The sequence below is a fragment of the Salvelinus fontinalis genome, chromosome 3 (assembly GCF_029448725.1).
Source record: "Salvelinus fontinalis isolate EN_2023a chromosome 3, ASM2944872v1, whole genome shotgun sequence".
NCBI lineage: Eukaryota > Metazoa > Chordata > Actinopteri > Salmoniformes > Salmonidae > Salvelinus > Salvelinus fontinalis.
In genome coordinates, this window is record NC_074667.1 from 77,712,243 (window position 1) to 77,732,242 (window position 20,000).

At 44.8% G+C, this 20,000-nt stretch overlaps 1 protein-coding gene across 1 annotated transcript in view; it reads left to right on the top strand.

Moving 5' to 3' along the window:
- Nucleotides 1–20,000, top strand: part of LOC129851595 (kinesin heavy chain-like) — a 153,956-nt gene that overhangs the window by 49,526 nt on the left and 84,430 nt on the right. Inside the window, exon 2 of the mRNA XM_055918205.1 lies at nucleotides 16,810–16,897. Coding sequence (XP_055774180.1) covers nucleotides 16,810–16,897 — 88 coding nt within the window. The remainder of the gene's footprint in view (nucleotides 1–16,809; nucleotides 16,898–20,000) is intronic.

Sequence of the window (20,000 nt, forward strand, 5' to 3'; positions counted from 1 at the left end):
GGGACGTTAAACGGGTGTCCTGACTCTCTGAGGTCATTAAAGATCCCATGGCACTTATCGTAAGAGTAGGGGTGTTAACCCCGGTGTCCTGGCTAAATTCCCAATCTGGCCCTCAAACCATCATGGTCAACTAATAATCCCCAGTTTACAATTGGCTCATTCATCCCCCTCCTCTCCCCTGTAACTATTCCCCAGGTCGTTGCTGCAAATGAGAACGTGTTCTCAGTCAACTTACCTGGTAAAATAACGGTAAAAAAAAAAAAAAAAAAAAAAAAAAAAAAAGTCAGTAGATATTGTCTGCCAGACAGTGAGTCAGTAGATATTGTTTGCCAGACAGTAAGTCAGTAGATATTGTCTGCCAGACAGTGAGTCAGTAGATATTGTCTGCCAGACAGTGGGTCAGTAGATATTGTCTGCCAGACAGTAAGTCAGTAGATATTGTCTGCCAGACAGTGAGTCAGTAGATATTGTCTGCCAGACAGTGAGTCAGTAGATATTGTCTGCCAGACAGTAAGTCAGTAGATATTGTCTGCCAGACAGTGAGTCAGTAGATATTGTCTGCCAGACAGTGAGTCAGTAGATATTGTTTGCCAGACAGTAAGTCAGTAGATATTGTCTGCCAGACAGTGAGTCAGTATATATTGTCTGCCAGACAGTGAGTCAGTAGATATTGTCTGCCAGACAGTGAGTCAGTAGATATTGTCTGCCAGACAGTGAGTCAGTAGATATTGTCTGCCAGACAGTGAGTCAGTAGATATTGTCTGCCAGACAGTGAGTCAGTAGATATTGTCTGCCAGACAGTGAGTCAGTAGATATTGTCTGCCAGACAGTGAGTCAGTAGATATTGTCTGCCAGACAGTAAGTCAGTAGATATTGTCTGCCAGACAGTGAGTCAGTAGATATTGTCTGCCAGACAGTAAGTCAGTAGATATTGTCTGCCAGACAGTAAGTCAGTAGATATTGTCTGCCAGACAGTAAGTCAGTAGATATTGTCTGCCAGACAGTAAGTCAGTAGATATTGTCTGCCAGACAGTGAGTCAGTAGATATTGTCTGCCAGACAGTGAGTCAGTAGATATTGTCTGCCAGACAGTGAGTCAGTAGATATTGTCTGCCAGACAGTGAGTCAGTAGATATTGTCTGCCAGACAGTAAGTCAGTAGATATTGTCTGCCAGACAGTGAGTCAGTAGATATTGTCTGCCAGACAGTGAGTCAGTAGATATTGTCTGCCAGACAGTGAGTCAGTAGATATTGTCTGCCAGACAGTAAGTCAGTAGATATTGTCTGCCAGACAGTGAGTCAGTAGATATTGTCTGCCAGACAGTGAGTCAGTAGATATTGTCTGCCAGACAGTAAGTCAGTAGATATTGTCTGCCAGACAGTGAGTCAGTAGATATTGTCTGCCAGACAGTAAGTCAGTAGATATTGTCTGCCAGACAGTAAGTCAGTAGATATTGTCTGCCAGACAGTAAGTCAGTAGATATTGTCTGCCAGACAGTAAGTCAGTAGATATTGTCTGCCAGACAGTGAGTCAGTAGATATTGTCTGCCAGACAGTGAGTCAGTAGATATTGTCTGCCAGACAGTAAGTCAGTAGATATTGTCTGCCAGACAGTGAGTCAGTAGATATTGTCTGCCAGACAGTGAGTCAGTAGATATTGTCTGCCAGACAGTGAGTCAGTAGATATTGTCTGCCAGACAGTGAGTCAGTAGATATTGTCTGCCAGACAGTGAGTCAGTAGATATTGTCTGCCAGACAGTGAGTCAGTAGATATTGTCTGCCAGACAGTAAGTCAGTAGATATTGTCTGCCAGACAGTAAGTCAGTAGATATTGTCTGCCAGACAGTGAGTCAGTAGATATTGTCTGCCAGACAGTGAGTCAGTAGATATTGTCTGCCAGACAGTGAGTCAGTAGATATTGTCTGCCAGACAGTGAGTCAGTAGATATTGTCTGCCAGACAGTGAGTCAGTAGATATGAGAGTACACACCAGTCTAACCATCGAAACCAGTCTAACCAGTCTAACCATCATAACCAGTCTAACTAGTCTAACCATCATAACCAGTCTAACCAGTCTGACTAGTCTAACCAGCGGAACCAGTCTAGTCATTATAACTTGTGTAACTAGTCTAACCATCATAACCAGTCTAACCAGTCTAACCAGCATAACCAGTCTAACTAGTCTAACCAGCATAACCAGTCTAACCAGTCTAACCTTTCTAACTTGTGAAACCAGTCTAACCAGTCTAACCAGCATAACCAGTCTAACCAGTCTAACCATCATAACCAGTCTAACTAGTCTAACCAGCATAACCAGTCTAACCTTTCTAACTTGTGAAACCAGTCTAACCAGCATAACCAGTCTAACCAGCATAACCAGTCTAACCATCATAACCAGTCTAACCTTTCTAACTTGTGAAACCAGTCTAACCAGCATAACCAGTCTAACCAGCATAACCAGTCTAACCAGCATAACCAGTCTAACCATCATAACTAGTCTAACACACAAATAGATAAGTGGAGAGAAAATAAGAGCAAAGGGTAGGAGAGGGTAGGAGAGGAGAGGAGAGGAGAGGAGAGGAGAGACCATCCTATTAAATAATAGTAAAGGTTCTGTTATCCCCCCACCTTTGACCCTGTTCCTGCTTGTTAGCCAAATAGACAACTTTCCCTGAGCAGACAAACAATTCAACAAACAACACAACCTCTCACACAGACATTCCAACAAATACATGAATGGCCTTAACCAGAAAACACGATGCACAGTTTCACTTATGACACAGGAAGGACACCCCTGTCCGACTCCCGGGTCGACCTGTGCCAACCAGCTGTCCCGGGTCGACCCGTGCCAACCAGCTGTCCCGGGTCGACCTGTGCCAACCAGCTGTCCCGGGTCGACCCGTGCCAACCAGCTGTTAGTGGCCAGGGCTCCATATAGAACCCTCCACTGGAGGTCCCCTGACCTCTTTGGTACTGGGGGTTTGTAGAGCCCCCTCCATCTAAAACCCACCATACTCTCCGCCCCACATACCCCCTGCCATTGATGTGCCAGGTCTTCCGGGGTTTTCCACCCTTCCTCCCCCAGCATCCGCAGGTCACCCAGCCTTAGTAAACCCGCTGCCATGAATCGCTTCTGCAGGGTGGCCGATTTAACCAAACTCAAAAGGATGGCTGGATTGTGGAAGATAGGCTCCTCCCACACCCACAGCCCAGGCTCCACAACCCCATCTCATGTTGGCCTTAGCAGCTGCCAGGCCCTCAGCACTGCAGAGTAAAAATCAGAGAGACCTGCTGTACTCAGCCTCTCCAGCTTCATGAGGAACAGCTGCCGGTCCAACCCTAATTCGCCAGCTCTCCTCAGCAGCGCGCATGCTGGTTCCCTCCAGCCAACATCAGTATGGTACACCAGTCTCTGCTCCACCTTTAGTTAGAATGCAGCCACCCTGCTCTCCAGTTCCACCAGGCCCTGTCCTCCTTCGTGGACGGACATGTACAACACTGCCGCCCTCAGCCAGTGATGGCCCGACCAAAAGAAGTCCACCAGCTTGCGTTGCAGGTCTGCAAGCAGACCGGCGGGGGGGTTGAGGACAGACATTTTATGCCAAAGGGAAGATGCCACCAGGTTGTTGATTATCAGCACCCTCCCTCTATATGACACTTGGGACAGGAGCCACCTCATCCTGGCCAGTCTTGACACCACTGCCTGTGACAGCCCCTCCCAGTTCTTCCTGACCCACCTCGCCAAGCCCAGGTACACACCCAACATTTTAAGCCCTTCACAACCCCACTGCAAACCCCCTGGAAGCAGAGGGGCCCTATCCCACCATAACAGAGCTTTGCTCTTGCCCCAGTTTACCTTAGCTGACGAAGCTCCCTCATACACCTTCAGACTAGTTTCTAGTGCCTGCATACCCTGACCATCACAGAAGTGTCATCTGCATACGCTGACACTGCTGTGCCTGTCAACACACCCATGGCTGTCTAGCACACTCCCTGCAGTCTCCTACGTAGCAGGCCCAAAAAAGGCCCAATGGCTAGTGTATATAACTGCCCTGATAGAGGGCATTCTTGTCTAATGCCCCGTCTCACCCAGACGGGCCTACTGAGCACCCCTCCCACTTTGACCATACATGACACCCCAGCATACAACATCTTCACACAGGTCAAAAACCTTTCCCCAAATCCCAAAACAGACATGACATTAAACAGATATCCAAGCTCTATCAAAGCCTTCTCTTGCTCTAAAGAGACCAGTCTAAAGATCACATTACAAACTCTCGACAACTCGACAGACTTCAGTCTGTTAGCGAGGACCTTGGCAAATATCTTGTAGTCCGCACAGAGCAATGCCTCCACTTCTTAAGTTCACACATGTCCGCATTTTTGGGTAGGAGAATCAGAGCCGCCTGACAGGAGCTCATCGGCAATTCTCCTACCACGACACACTCACGCAACACGCAAAAGAAGTCCAGTCTAATTATTTCCCAGAATTTGTATAAAACGCCGCTGGGAATCCATCGATCCCCGGTGCACGGCCGGGGGACATCTGGGTTACGGACTCTGCCAGTTCATGGGACAACAGGGGAATGTCCATTTCATCTCTCTGTGCCAGAGAGAGCTTAGGAAGTTCTGCAAACAAAATCCGAGCACACATAGGATCACACAGTTCTGCCCTATAAAACTCAGTATAAAACTCCACAGTCTGATCACGCATCTCCCCCACCACAGAGGTCACCCGCCCATCAGACAGCCACAGACAATGCATACCCTTGGCTTCACCGCTCTGTCTTTCCAAACCAAAGAAGAAGGAGCTGGGAGCATCCATCTCCTTGAGCATGGAGAACCTAGCTCTTACAAGTGCTCCCTTTGCTTTAACCTGGAAAAAACTGCCCAGGTCCCTATGTAATTCAGATAAATCAGCCTGGAGGCCTACATTGCCTTGCCCCACCATCTCTACCTCCATCTCACTAATACTACGCTCGAGTTCCCCCAATACTCTCCTAGCCTCTGAGGATGAGAGAGCTCTGTACTGTTGACAGAAAACACCAATTTGGACTTTCCCCACATCCCAACATTGATTCAGAGACATACTCCTCTCTTCGCTGCCCCCACCTTTCCCAAAGAGTCTGGAAACCTGAGCAAAAAGTGGCATCTTGTAAGAGCTTTACATTAAACTTCCAATAGGATGCCTGCCGGGGCCCTGGTGAAATAGACAGCCGAGCCATGGTTATGTGGTGATCTGAAAACCCCACTGGGAGAATGGTAGCACCCAGCAGCCTATTGCTCTGATTCCTGGACATGTAAACTGATGGAGTCAGGCCGCACTCACCGTAAAACGTTCCACTGCAATAGTGAAGGTGTAAACTTGGCAGTAGAAAATCTTAACAGTATATTTGACCTCTCAGCTCTATCAAATCTAAAAATCTCAAATAGAAAACCGAAGAAAATGAACAACAATGACAAATGGTTTGACGAAGAATGCAAAAATCTAAGAAAGAAATTGAGAAACCTGTCCAACCAAAAACATAGAAACCCGGAAAACCTGAGTCTACGCCTTCACTATGGTGAATCACTTAAACAATACAGAAATACACTACAGAAAAAGAAGGAACAGCACGTCAGAAATCAACTGAATGTAATTGAAGAATCCATAGACTCTAACCAATTCTGGGAAAATTGGAAAACACTAAACAAACAACAACACGAAGAATTATCTATCCAAAATGGAGATGTATGGGTAAACCACTTCACCAATCTTTTGGCTATATAACAAAGAATAAAGATCAAAAACATATACATGATCAAATACAAATCTTAGAATCAACTATTAAAGACTACCAGAACCCACTGGATTCTCCAATTACCTTGAATGAGTTACAGGACAAAATTAAAACCCTCCAACCCAAAAAGGCCTGTGGTGTTGATGGTATCCTTAATTCTGTCTGCAAGCCCGAGGCCGCCCACAATATGACAACAGCCACTTCAAGTGCAGGGTGCGAAATTCAAAATATATTTTTTAGAAATATTTAACTTTCACACATTAACAAGTCCAATACAGCAAATTAAAGGTACACATCTTGTGAATCCAGCCAACATGTCCGATTTTTAAAATGTTTTACAGCGAAAACAGCACGTATATTTATGTTAGCTCACCACCAAATACAAAAAAGGACAGACATTTTTCACAGCACAGATAGCATGCACAAAGCCAACCTAACTAACCAAGAACCAACCAAACTAACCAAGAAACAACTTCATCAGATGACAGTCTTATAACATGTTATACAATAAATCTATGCTTTGCTCGAAAAATTTGCATATTTCAGGTATAAATCATAGTTTACATTGCAGCTACAATCAGAAATTACACCGAAAGCAGCCATAATAATTACAGACACCAACGTCAAATAACTAATTACTCATCATAAAACATTTCTGAAAAATACATAGTGTACAGCAAATGAAAGACAGGCATCTTGTGATTCCAGCCAATATTTCCGATTTATTAAGTGTTTTACAGCGAAAACACATTATAGCGTTATATTAGCTTACCACAATAGCCAGAAACACAAGCCATTTCCCAGCAGTAAAAGTTAGCGATCGTGACAAACCAGTAAAATAATTTTTGACTAACCTTGAAATTCTTCATCAGATGACAGCCCTATAACATCAGGTTATTCATACACTTATGTTTTGTTCGAAAATGTGCATATTTAGAGCTGAAATCAATGGTTATACATTGTGCTAACTTAGCTACTTTTTCCCACAACGTGCAGATTTTTTTCTGACACTTTTTCTGACACACATATTCTGACCAAATAGCTATTCAAAAACATAACTAAAAAATACATGTTGTATAGGAAATGATAGATCCATTAGTTCTTAATGAAATCGCCGTGTTAGAATTCTAAAAATAACTTCATTACGACATACAGCTTCGGTATAGCTAGAGTACCCAAAAGCTGGGCGCCGACGACTAGTTCACACGTACGACAGATATATGAAATAGCATCATAAAATGTTTCCTACTTTTGCTGATCTTCCATCAGAATGTTGTACAAGGTGTCCTTTGTCAAGAACAATCGTTGTTTGGATTTAGAACGGCCTCTTTCCCTCTCGATTTAGCAAGCACACTAGCCAAGTGGCACGAATCTCTCCATGTCAACAAACGGAAGAGAACGGAACACGGCAAAACTCCCGAAAAAATTTCAATAATCTGATTAAACTATATTGAAAAAACATACTTTACGATGATATGATCACATGTATCAAATAAAATCAAAGCCGGAGATATTAGTCGTCCATAACGGCAGCTTATCAGAAGGCAAATCCAGGTTCCTTCTCGCGCCTTCCTGAAAACAGGAAATGGGTGACACGTCATTCCAAGAGCTGTTATTCCACTTCAGACCAAGATAAACACCCCATTTCTTCTCTCACCGCCTCTTGACATCCAGGGGAAGGTGTATGACGTGCATGTATACTAATACGTATCATGCTCATTTATAGGCAGGACCTAGAAGAGAGCATAGTTTTCAGACTTTCCACTTCCTGGTCAGGAAGTTTGTGCCAAATGAGTTCTGTTTTACTCACAGATATAATTCAAACGGTTTTAGAAACTAGAGAGTGTTTTCTATCCAATAGTAATAATAATATGCATATTGTACGAGCAAGAATTGAATACGAGGCCGTTTGAAATGGGCACCTTTTATCTGGCTACTCAATACTGCCCCTGCAGCCCAAACAGGTTAATGAAATGATCAAATATACAGACAACAAATTCCAATTGGCTATACTAAAACTCTTTAACATCGTCCTTAGCTCTGGCATCTTCCCCAATATTTGGAACCAAGGACTGATCACCCCAATCCACAAAGTGGAGACAAATTTGACCCCAATAACTACTGTGGAATATGCGTCAACAGTAACCTTGGGAAAATACTCTGCATTATCATTAACAGCAGACTCGTACATTTCCTCAATGAAAACAATGTACTGAGCAAATGTCAAATTGGCTTTTTACCAAATTACCGTTCAACAGACCATGTATTCACCCTACACACCCTAATTGACAACCAAACAAACCAAAACAAAGGCAAAGTCTTCTCATGCTTTGTTGATTTCAAAAAAGCCTTCGACTCAATTTGGCATGAGTGTCTGCTATACAAATTGATGGAAAGTGGTGTTGGGGGTAAAACATACGACATTATAAAATCCATGTACACAAACAACAAGTGTGCGGTTAAAATTGGCAAAAAACACACACCTTTCTTCACACAGGGTCGTGGGGTGAGACAGGGATGCAGCTTAAGCCCCACCCTCTTCAACATATATATCAACGAATTGGCGCGGTCTCACCCTACTAGAATCCGAAGTCAAATGTCTACTGTTTGCTGATGATATGGTACTTCTGTCACCAACCAAGGAGGGCCTACAGCAGCACCTAGGTCTTCTGCACAGATTCTGTCAGACCTGGGCCCTGACAGTAAATCTCAGTAAGACCAAAATAATGGTGTTCCAAAAAAGGTCCAGGTGCCAGGACCACAAATTCCATCTAGACACTGTTGCCCTAGAGCACACAAAAAACTATACATACCTCAGCCCAAACATCAGCGCCACAGGTAACTTCCACAAAAGCTGTGAACGATCTGAGAGATAAGGCAAGAAGGGCATTCTATGCCATCAAAAGGAACATACATTTCAACATACCAATTAGGATCTGGCTAAAAATACTTGAATCAGTCATAGAGCCCTTTATGGTTGTGAGGTCTGGGGTCCGCTCACCAACCAAGACTTCACAAAATGGGACAAACACCAAATTGAGACTGCATGCAGCATTCTGCAAAAATATCCTCTGTGTACAACGTAGAACACCAAATAATGCATGCAGAGCAGAATTAGGCCGATACCCACTAATTATCAAAATCCAGAAAAGAGACGTTAAATTCTACAACCACCTAAAAGGAAGCGATTCCCAAACCTTCCATAACAAAGCCATCACCTACAGAGAGATGAACCTGGAGAAGAGTCCCCTAAGCAAGCTGGTTCTAGGCCTCTGTTCACAAACACAAACACACCCCACAGAGCCCCAGGACAACAGCACAATTAGACCCAACCAAATCATGAGAAAACAAAAAGATAATTACTTGACACATTGGAAAGAATTAACAAAAAACAGAGCAAGAATGCTAGAATGCTATTTGGCCCTAAACAGAGAGTACACAGTGGCAGAATACCTGACCACTGTGACTGAACCAAATTTAAGGAAAGCTTTGACTATGTACAGACTCAGTGAGCATAGCCTTGCTATTGAGAAAGGCCGCCGTAGCCAGACATGGCTCTCAAGAGAAGACAGGCTATGTGCTCACTGCCCACAAAATGAGGTGGAAACTGAGCTGCACTTCCTAACCTCCTGCCCAATGTATGACCATATTAGAGAGACATATTTCCCTCAGATTACACAGATCCACAAAGAATTCGAAAACAAATCCAATTTTGATAAACTCCCATATCTACTGGGTGAAATACCACAGTGTTCCATCACAGCAGCAAGATTTGTGACCTGTTGCCACAAGAAAAGGTCAACCAGTGAAGAACAAACACCATTGTAAATACAACCCATATTTATGATTATTTATTTTCCCTTGTGTACTTTAACCATTTGTACATTGTTACAACACTGTATATATATAATATGACATTTGTAATGTCTTTATTGTTTTGAAACTTCTGTATGTGTAATGTTTACTGTTTAATTTTTATTGTTTATTTCACTTTTCTATATTATCTACCTCACTTGTTTTGGCAATGTTAACACATGTTTCCCATGCCAATAAAGCCCCTTGAATTGAATTGAATTGAGAGAGAGACAGACAGACAGACAGACAGACAGACAGACAGACAGACAGACAGACAGAGACAGACAGACAGACAGACAGACAGACACAGAGACAGAGACAGAGACAGGGAGAGGGAGAGGGAGAGGGAGAGGGAGACGGAGACGGAGACGGAGAGGGAGACGGAGACGGAGAGAATATATACATAATATGCCATTTGTAATGTCTTTATTCTTTTGGAACTTCTGTGAGTGTAATGTTTAGTGTATTATCTATTTCACTTGCTTTGACAATGTTAACATATGTTTCCCATGCCAATAAAGCACCTTGAATTGAATTGAGAGAGTCTTTGCTGGCTAATAGCAGGAGAGGAGGGGGCACATTGGTGTCTGAGGTCTGTTTCATTATGGAGATTTTCACTGCAGTGTCTTTCCAATCTCCATCCCTCCATTAATCCTCGCTCCATCCCTCCATTAATCCTCCCTCCATCCCTCCATTAATCCTCCCTCCATCCCTCCATCCCTGGCTCAAACACAGAGGTCTGATTAAATCAGGAACCAGATTGGCTTTCCGCCTGCTGCTTCGAGACAATTTACTCTCTCACCCTTCCTATCTTCCTCTATCTCTCTCTGTGTCTCCCCCCTCTTTCTCTGTATCTCCGCCTCTCTCTCTGTATCTCTACCCTCTCTCTCTATGTATCTCCCCTTCTATCTCTCTCTGTATCTCCCCCTCTATCTCTCTCTTTATCTCTACCCTCTCTCTCTCTGTATCTCCCCTTCTATCTCTCTCTGTATCTCCCCCCTTTCTCTCTCTTTATCTCCCCCCTTTCTCTCTGTATCTTTACCCTCTCTCTCTGTATCTCCCCTTCTATCTCTCTCTGTATCTCCCCCTCTATCTCTCTCTTTATCTCCCCCCTTTCTCTCTGTATCTCTACCCTCTCTCCCTGTATCTCCCCTTCTATCTCTCTCTGTATCTCCCCCTATATCTCTCTCTTTATCTCCCCCCTTTGTCTCTGTATCTCTACCCTCTCTCTCTGTATCTCCCCTTCTATCTCTCTCTTTATCTCCCCCCTTTCTCTCTGTATCTCCCCTTCTCTCTCTGTATCTCCCCCTTCTCTCTCTGTATCTCCCCCCTTTCTCTCTGTATCTCCCCCCTCTCTCTCTGTATCTCCCCCCTTTCTCTCTGTATCTCCCCTTTCTCTCTGTATCTCTCCTTCTATCTCTCTCTTTATCTCCCCCCTTTCTCTCTGTATCTCCCCTTGTCTCTCTGTATCTCCCACTTCTCTCTCTGTATCTCCCTCTCTCGCTCTGTTTCTCCCCCCTCTCGCTCTGTTTCTCCACCCTCTCTCTCTGTTTCTCCCCCTTTCTCTCTGTATCTCCCCTTCTCGCTCTGTTTCTCCCCCTCTCTCTCTCTGTATCTCCCCTCCTCTCTCTGTATCTCCCCTCCTCTCTCTGTATCTCCCCTCCTCTCTCTGTATCTCCCCTTCTCTCTCTCTGTACTCCCCCACCCCTCTCTCTCTGTATCTCCCCCTTCCTCTTCCTCCCATACTGGAGCCAGTATGATATACGTATCAGTCTAATGGGTTGGCCTGTGATGTGATCCTCTCTAGGGGTTGGTAGCTGGACCTAATCAAAACACCACTCTCTATAGCCACTCAGTAACACCACTCTCTATAGCCACTCAGTAACACCACTCTCTATAGCCACTCAGTAACACCACTCTCTATAGCCACTCAGTAACACCACTCTCTATAGCCACTCAGTAACACCACTCTCTATAGCCACTCAGTAACACCACTCTCTATAGCCACTCAGTAACACCACTCTCTATAGCCACTCAGTAACACCACTCTCTATAGCCACTCAGTAACACCACTCTCTATAGCCACTCAGTAACACCACTCTCTATAGCCACTCAGTAACACCACTCTCTATAGCCACTCAGTAACACCACTCTCTATAGCCACTCAGTAACACCACTCTCTATAGCCACTCAGTAACACCACTCTCTATAGCCACTCAGTAACACCACTCTCTATAGCCACTCAGTAACACCACTCTCTATAGCCACTCAGTAACACCACTCTCTATAGCCACTCAGTAACACCACTCTCTATAGCCACTCAGTAACACCACTCTCTATAGCCACTCAGTAACACCACTCTCTATAGCCACTCAGTAACACCACTCTCTATAGCCACTCAGTAACACCACACTCTATAGCCACTCAGTAACACCACTCTCTATAGCCACTCAGTAACACCACTCTCTATAGCCACTCAGTAACACCACTCTCTATAGCCACTCAGTAACACCACTCTCTATAGCCACTCAGTGACACCACTCTCTATAGCCACTCAGTAACACCACTCTCTATAGCCACTCAGTAACACCACTCTCTATAGCCACTCAGTAACACCACTCTCTATAGCCACTCAGTAACACCACTCTCTATAGCCACTCAGTAACACCACTCTCTATAGCCACTCAGTGACACCACTCTCTATAGCCACTCAGTGACACCACTCTCTATAGCCACTCAGTAACACCACTCTCTATAGCCACTCAGTAACACCACTCTCTATAGCCACTCAGTAACACCACTCTCTATAGCCACTCAGTAACACCACTCTCTATAGCCACTCAGTAACACCACTCTCTATAGCCACTCAGTAACACCACTCTCTATAGCCACTCAGTAACACCACTCTCTATAGCCACTCAGTAACACCACTCTCTATAGCCACTCAGTAACACCACTCTCTATAGCCACTCAGTAACACCACTCTCTATAGCCACTCAGTAACACCACTCTCTATAGCCACTCAGTAACACCACTCTCTATAGCCACTCAGTAACACCACTCTCTATAGCCACTCAGTAACACCACTCTCTATAGCCACTCAGTAACACCACTCTCTAAACAACGCTCTGCATACACTCAATACACACTTTCAATACACACTCTCAATACACACTTTGAAACACACACGCAATGTCATAATACACACTCAGAAACACACACACTCAGTCATAAAACACACTCAGAAACACACACACTCAGTCATAAAACACACTTAGAAACACACACACACACTCAGTCATAATACACACTCAAACACACACACTCAGTCATAATACACACTCAAACACACACACTCAGTCATAAAACACACTCAGAAACACACACACTCAGTCATAATACACACTCAAACACACACACTCAGTCATAATACACACTCAGAAACACACACACACACTCAGTCATAATACACACTCAGAAACACACACACACACTCAGTCATAAAACACACTCAAACACACACGCAATGTCAATAAGAGTGCTGACAAGCAAAACATGGCTATCAATATATATTCTTTAAACAATAATATAGTGCAGTTTGGGTTGTTTAATATAAGGAATGTGAAATGATTTGTACCAAACACTTTTAGTCAAGTACTATTTTACTGGGTGACTTTCACTTTTACTTGAGTCGTTTTCTATTATGATTCAAATTCAAATTCAGATTCAAAAATTCCACGCTAATCTCCTCTTGTGCTCTCTAGACAGGTATTAGTAGTCCCCAACTCGCTAACGACTGTCAGGTCGCTAACTGCCTGGTACTCAGCACTCTATCGTCCCTCTAACCACTCTGACATAAACGCAATGGAAAATCACATCAAAACACTTATCATTGAAAACAGTATCCTACTTTTAAAACTCATTTCACTGTGATTGATGTGAAAGAACGAAGGTCAACAGCAGGTTGAAACTGAGTGGAAAACGTGGTCGTTGTGGATGTTGTTTCTAAGCCTTAACACAATGAAATGGACAGCTGCTTTCTAAGGTGATGATTCATTCAAAACACTCATATGCATATTAGAATTTATGCCTATATATGAGCTCAAGCCCGAAAAAAACCCCACTGATTTATAAAATAATGATTGTACCGTTATACCATACACAGCATAATAGCCTGTACCGAATATTACGCACGTCAGAAAAACATTTTAAAAAAACAGATATGTAGATTGAAGATGTTTTTGGTACATGATTGGTCTAGCCAGTCTATACTCCACATTTCTAGGATTCACTTTTGAGTGATGACTGTATTACTATGCATGCTGGATGGGCTGGTTACCTGATGCTATGCTCTGAACGTCCATGAGTCTGGTATCTGCTGTTAGACGATGCTGTTGGTTCGTTGATTGTGCAGGGCGGCTTACCGTTAGCCGGTTGTAAGATCGAAAGCCCCGAAGCTGACGACGTTAAAAATCTGTCGTTCTGCCCCTGAACAAGACAGTTAACCCACTGTTCCTAGGCCGTCATTGAAAATAAGAATTTGTTCTTCACTGACTTCTTGCCTAGTAAAATAACATTTAAAAATAAAAATAAATAAATAATAATAATAATTAGTGGACTCGATGGGACAGTGTGGAGAAGAGGAAGATCAGCTGGAAGGATCTGTGGGCCATGGAAGCGAGGCGGTTGAGCTTTTCCATCAGAGCAACATATGACGTCCTTCCAACACCAGTTAATCTTCACCAATGGTATGGTGAAGATCCGGACTGTGCCCTCTGTTCCATGCCAGCCAACCTCAGGCACATTCTCACAGGGTGTAAAACAAGCCTCACCCAAGGACGCTACACTTGGCGTCACAACCAAGTCCTTAAAAACCTTGCGTCCGCCCTGGAGGACAAGCGAGCTGCCACCAACTCCCTACCACCCCCAGCAGCATCACAACCCTTACGGACGACCTTTGTCCGCGAAGGGGCTAAACCACCGAAGAGCGGCTCTACACCATTAGAGCGAGACCAGCTGCGCTTGGCCCGCGACTGGAAAATGCTAGCTGACATTGGCCGGCAACTTGTGTTTCCTCCGGAGATCGCAACCACCACCCTAAGACCTGACATGGTGCTCTGGTCCCATTCGCTCAAGAAGGTCTTCATCATTGAGCTCACAGTACCCTGGGAGGACTCAGTAGATGAGGCTTATGAGCGGAAACATCTGCGCTATGCCGATCTAGCTGCCGAAGCACGGCATCATGGCTGGAACACAGAAGTCCGACCAGTGGAGGTGGGCTGCAGAGGTTTTGTGGCGACATCTACAACCAGACTGCTTAGAGACCTGGGAATTAAGGGCCAGAGCCAGCGTTCGGCAATCAAAGCTGTATCAGAGGTGGCAGAAGGCAGCAGTCAATGGCTCTCGATGAAGAGGAAAGACCCCAGCTGGGCCCCGAAGTGAGAGGGCCAGGAGGTATGCGGTCAACAATGCTTGACTCAGGGAGGAAGACGCCCCTGCCATGCATAGTCCCATGGGATGTTGGCTATCAACAACAAGGCAACTCCTATGACTAATTGGGAATGGGACGCAAGCGTAGGATTGATCACCCTGTCGCTGGCCGCCTTTGGGGAGGGTGTATAGTGTGAAAGGTCGAAACACCCTAGGAACCAAAGGTACACTACTGACGATGCGCTCCCCAAATTTCACCAGTCTCACTGTTCATGAACTCTTGGAAGTGCTTGCACAAAGGATAGTAACATCTCATCCTGTGTTCTTGGAATCCAACCTTATTAATTATTATTAATTACAATAATAATTGTGATGGTGTATATTAAATTAATGTATTACCTTTTTTTAATGTAGAAGTCCAAAGGTGGGAATCAGTGGTTTGTATGAGTGGAGTCCTCAAGATGCTAAACGTGATTATGTTAATTAGCGGTCAATAACCGTGAAACAGTCCGCTATTGGCATGACAATAACCGTGACCGACAAAATGTCGCGATCGCCACATCCCTAGTTCCAAACCTCTCTGCCGATAACAACTCGTTTTCCATTTTCCCTCCCCACTCAGTCCACTCACAGACAGCTTGAGATATTGCTCCTCGCTAAGAAGCTATTTCAGTTTATTTTTGACCATTTTAATTGAAAACAATCACAGTAAGGCACTTAATTGTTACCCAGAAATTATTTGATATTGAGGTACAAACAGCTGCATTGGACCTTTTAAAGGATGGGTAATCGCAGGGAACACCTTGCAGTGAGTCAGACACACACACACACACACACACACACACACACACACACACACACACACACACACACACACACACACACACACACACACACACACACACACACACACACACACACACACACACACACACACACACACACACACACACACACACACACACACACACTTTGCACAGAGTAGTGTTGTTGACAGTGGATTTGGTGATGTATTGACTGACAGCTCTATTGCTGAAGGATAACCGATTGCGTGACAGAAATGTAAAGGTAGTTTTCCCATTGAGTCGACATATGTAGCGTTCACCGTGAACGCAGTCTCTGCTAACGAGGGAACATTGTCTTTAAATTTCAATCACGCTGTAACGCTGAATGGATTGAATAGAGCCTTAGCGTCAGATCGTGCTAAGGGCTGTGTTTTGTCTTTGTCCCAAACTGCACCCTGTACAGTACCATGTATAGTGCACTATTTTGGATATGGCTTGAAAGTAGTGCACTATATAGGGAATAGGGTGCCATAGGGCTCTGGTCTAAAGTAGTGCACTATATAGGGAAGAGACAACCATTTGAGACGCATCCAACATCAGGGAACGTGTTCAGGGATGTGTTTTTCTCCGTGAGCATCCCAAATGGCACCCTATTCCCTATTTAGTGCACTACTTTAGACCAGAGCCCTATAGAACCCTATTCCCTATATAGTGCACTACTTTAGACCAGAGCCCTATGGCACCCTATTCCCTATATAGTGCACTACTTTCAAGCCATATCAAAAGTAGTGCACTATGTATGGAACAGGGTCACATTTGAGACGCTCACAGAGTCAGAGACTGTAAAGGGCTGTGTGTGTCTCTGTGTTTGTTATTGACCGACTCTGGGTCTCTGTGTGCGTGTCTGTCTGTGTTTGTGTGTGATGTATTGACTGACTCTGTGTGGGTCTTGGCTTCACAGGGGAAGTCCTATGTGTTTGACCGGGTGTTCCCCACCAACACTACACAGGAACAGGTGTACAACACCTGCGCCAAGCAGATAGTCAAAGGTGAGTGCCAGCCTCTCTCTCTCTCTCTCTCTCTCTCTCTCTCTCTCTCTCTCTCTCTCTCTCTCTCTCTCTCTCTCTCTCTCTCTCTATCTCTGTCTCTCTGTGTATCTCTCTCTCTCAATTCAATTCAATTCAAGGGGCTTTATTGGCATGGGAAACATGTGTTAACATTGCCAAAGCAAGTGAGGTAGATAACATACAAAAGTGAAATAAACAATAAAAATAACAGTAAACATTACACATACAGAAGTTTCAAAACAATAAAGACATTGCAAATGGCAGATGACCTCAGGCCTTGGATATTCCAGGATGATATAGTGAAGGCTTTTTGTTCCATAAAGTGTCCAATGTTGTTGGTCGTGGTTTGGCCTCAGGCCAGTAAGTGAGCAGAGCCTGCTGAGCATCTGGTACATGCCGTTGGCTTGGGCGAGTGTAAGAGTGGGGGTTGGGCCTGTTTGCCCGCTCACTACCTGGGCGTATGTGTGACTTCCATGTTGATGCCCTCTTTGCGGGGGTGGGGTGCATGGGGTAGGCAGGAGTGGCATAGGTCTGATCTGAGGGGGCCTAAATGGGGTGTGGGCATGGTTGATGTGGGGGGGTGTTGATTGGTTGGGGTGGGGGTGTGGAAGTGTCTGGGGGTCCTGTGGTCTGGATGTAAGTCCTCTTGGCGTGGGTCCTCTATGTGTAGGTCCAGGGAGGGGTCCTGCAGGTCTTGGAGGGTGTCTCGCTGGTCTGGGTGGGTTGTCTCTTGATCTGTTGCTCCTGTGTGAAGTGTTGGGGCTGCGTTTGAGAGCGATGTCCTTTAGAGTCCGGGCAAAGGTGGGCACTGCTGCCTTGTAGAGGTGGACCTGGTCATAGAGGCTGTTCAAGTCCAGGGTGGAGTGGTGGGCCAGGAAAACATTTGGTTTTGAGGCACAGTCACGGGAAATGCTTGCGTTTACCCGCTGTATTGTAGCAGGTTGGAAGTCTTTTCGTGGTAGCAGGGTGGAGATAACCACTTGTGCGTTGGGGAAAGTAGAAGAAGCTTTTTCAATCACTCCCTTCAGTGCTGTGGCCACCCTTTCCTGCTGTGCTCTCAGGTCGTTTGTGCCTGTGTGTATTATTATGTGGCTGGGTGAGCCTAGTTTGTCCTCAGACAGAAGGTCTAGGGCGCGCTGGGTGTTTGGACACCAGAGTTTAGACACACTGTGTTTGGGAAAAAGGTTTTTTTCTTCTATATATTTCCCATTTGAGTCCATAAGGAGAACTATCTGTGTCTTGTGTTTGTCCTCAGTGGGTGTGGGGGGGTTGTCAGGAGGGCTATCAGGGTGGCTGACAGGGGGGGTGCTCAGAGGGGGTGAGAGCTGCTGGGCTTGGGGTTTTTATTTTGTCTGTTCTGCTGTGATGTCGACTCTATGGTCAGGGTCTGGTGTGGACTGTTCTGCTGTGGTGTCGAGACTTTTGTCGGGTGCTGAGGTGGGCTGTTCTGCTGGCGTCTCTGTGGGGATGGCCACCTCCCTAGTGGGTTGTTCTCTGTCACATGCCATCCCCCTCCACCTCTCCTCCATCCCCCTCTCCCTCTCCTCCAGCAGTCTGCTCCACTCCTCTAGTGCTCTGTTCTGCTCCTGCTATTTCTCCTGTTGTAGTTGTCTCACCGCTGTCCAGAGTGCAGATATGTCTCTCTCCACCTCCAGCTCTCCTGGTCTGGTTAAGGGGGTGTTGTGCTGGACTGTTGTCTGGGTCTGTGCTGACTGGAGTGTAATCACCTGCTGTTCCAGCTCAACCTGCCTTACCTCCAGCTGGGTGAATTTATCCTTCATTTCAATGAGGGAGAAGTACTCTGTACTGGGAGGTTGACTGTCTGCTGAGGGTTGCTCGTCTGTGGGGTTATATGATGAAGAGTTCTGGTCTGACCCGCTTGGGGTGGGGGTATCTTTATCAAGGGAGAGCTTCTCCTGCTGGGCTAATTCTTTGATTAGGTGAAAGTCCAGCTGAAACTGTTTGGGGTTGCCCTGTACCATTACTGTTCCAGACTTATAGAGATTTATATTAGCTGACTCAGAGTCCTCGTTGTCAAGTATCCTGAGTTTCCACCCCTCGTTAACCCCCCCTCTCTTAACAGAGGGGTAGTGTGCTAATATAGCACTGTGCCATGCCAGGGGATGGTTTGTGTGGAAGATAAGGTTGCTGATGTTCCCATTTTTGTAATAGTCAGCAAAAAGTGTCTCTTGATTTTCCATAAGGAGCTTCATTTGGTGATCTTTTCTTGCCTTATCATTCTTTACATACACAGGGTACTGTATTTTAATTACCTCTGAACAGCGGGAGTCAGCTTCTAAGGCCTCTCCATTTGGTTGGGGTAGACTATTCGACTCTCCTGCCATTGTTGGGCTAATGGGCTTTGACACCTCTAATGGGCTTTGACACTTGACACGTAAGTGCTAGTTGAAGCTGTATCAAGCTTGGCAGAATTATGTTAGCATTCAGTCCTTATAAAGTAATGTCATGTATTTTTCTTCTTGGCTTTTGGAAATAGAATATAGTTTCAGACTAAACATTACTCACTCAGTTCCAGGTTGGGTGGTGTTTTCAGGTTTCTGTTGTTTTCCAGAGAATTTGCTGTATAGAATAATAATCATTGGTAGATGTGAACCTTCCAGGTGATTCCGTAATTCCGTCCAAAAGCAGGTTATAGGTTTTGAGTTTTGATTTGAAGTGAAGGTTATGTTGTAGAGGGTAACATCCTGTATGTGTTCTTGACAAAAAATCCAAGTTTATCTAACTCGAAATCTATCTTTTTTTAAGAAAATGATGAAAAATGCAGGAGCTCATCTGATCGTGACCTCTNACCAGTCAAAAGTTTGGACACACCAACTCATTCAAGGGTTTTTCTTAATTTTTTACTATTTTCTACATTGTAGAATAATAGTGAAGACATCAACACTATGAAATAACACATATGCAATCATGTAGTAACCAAAATAGTGTTAATTTAAAATTAAAAAATCTCATTTGGGTTGAGGTTGCGTGATTGTGGAGGACAGGTCATCTGATGCAGCACTCCATCACTCTCCTTCTTGGTCAAATAGCAATTACACAGCCTGGAGGGGTGTTGGGTCATTGT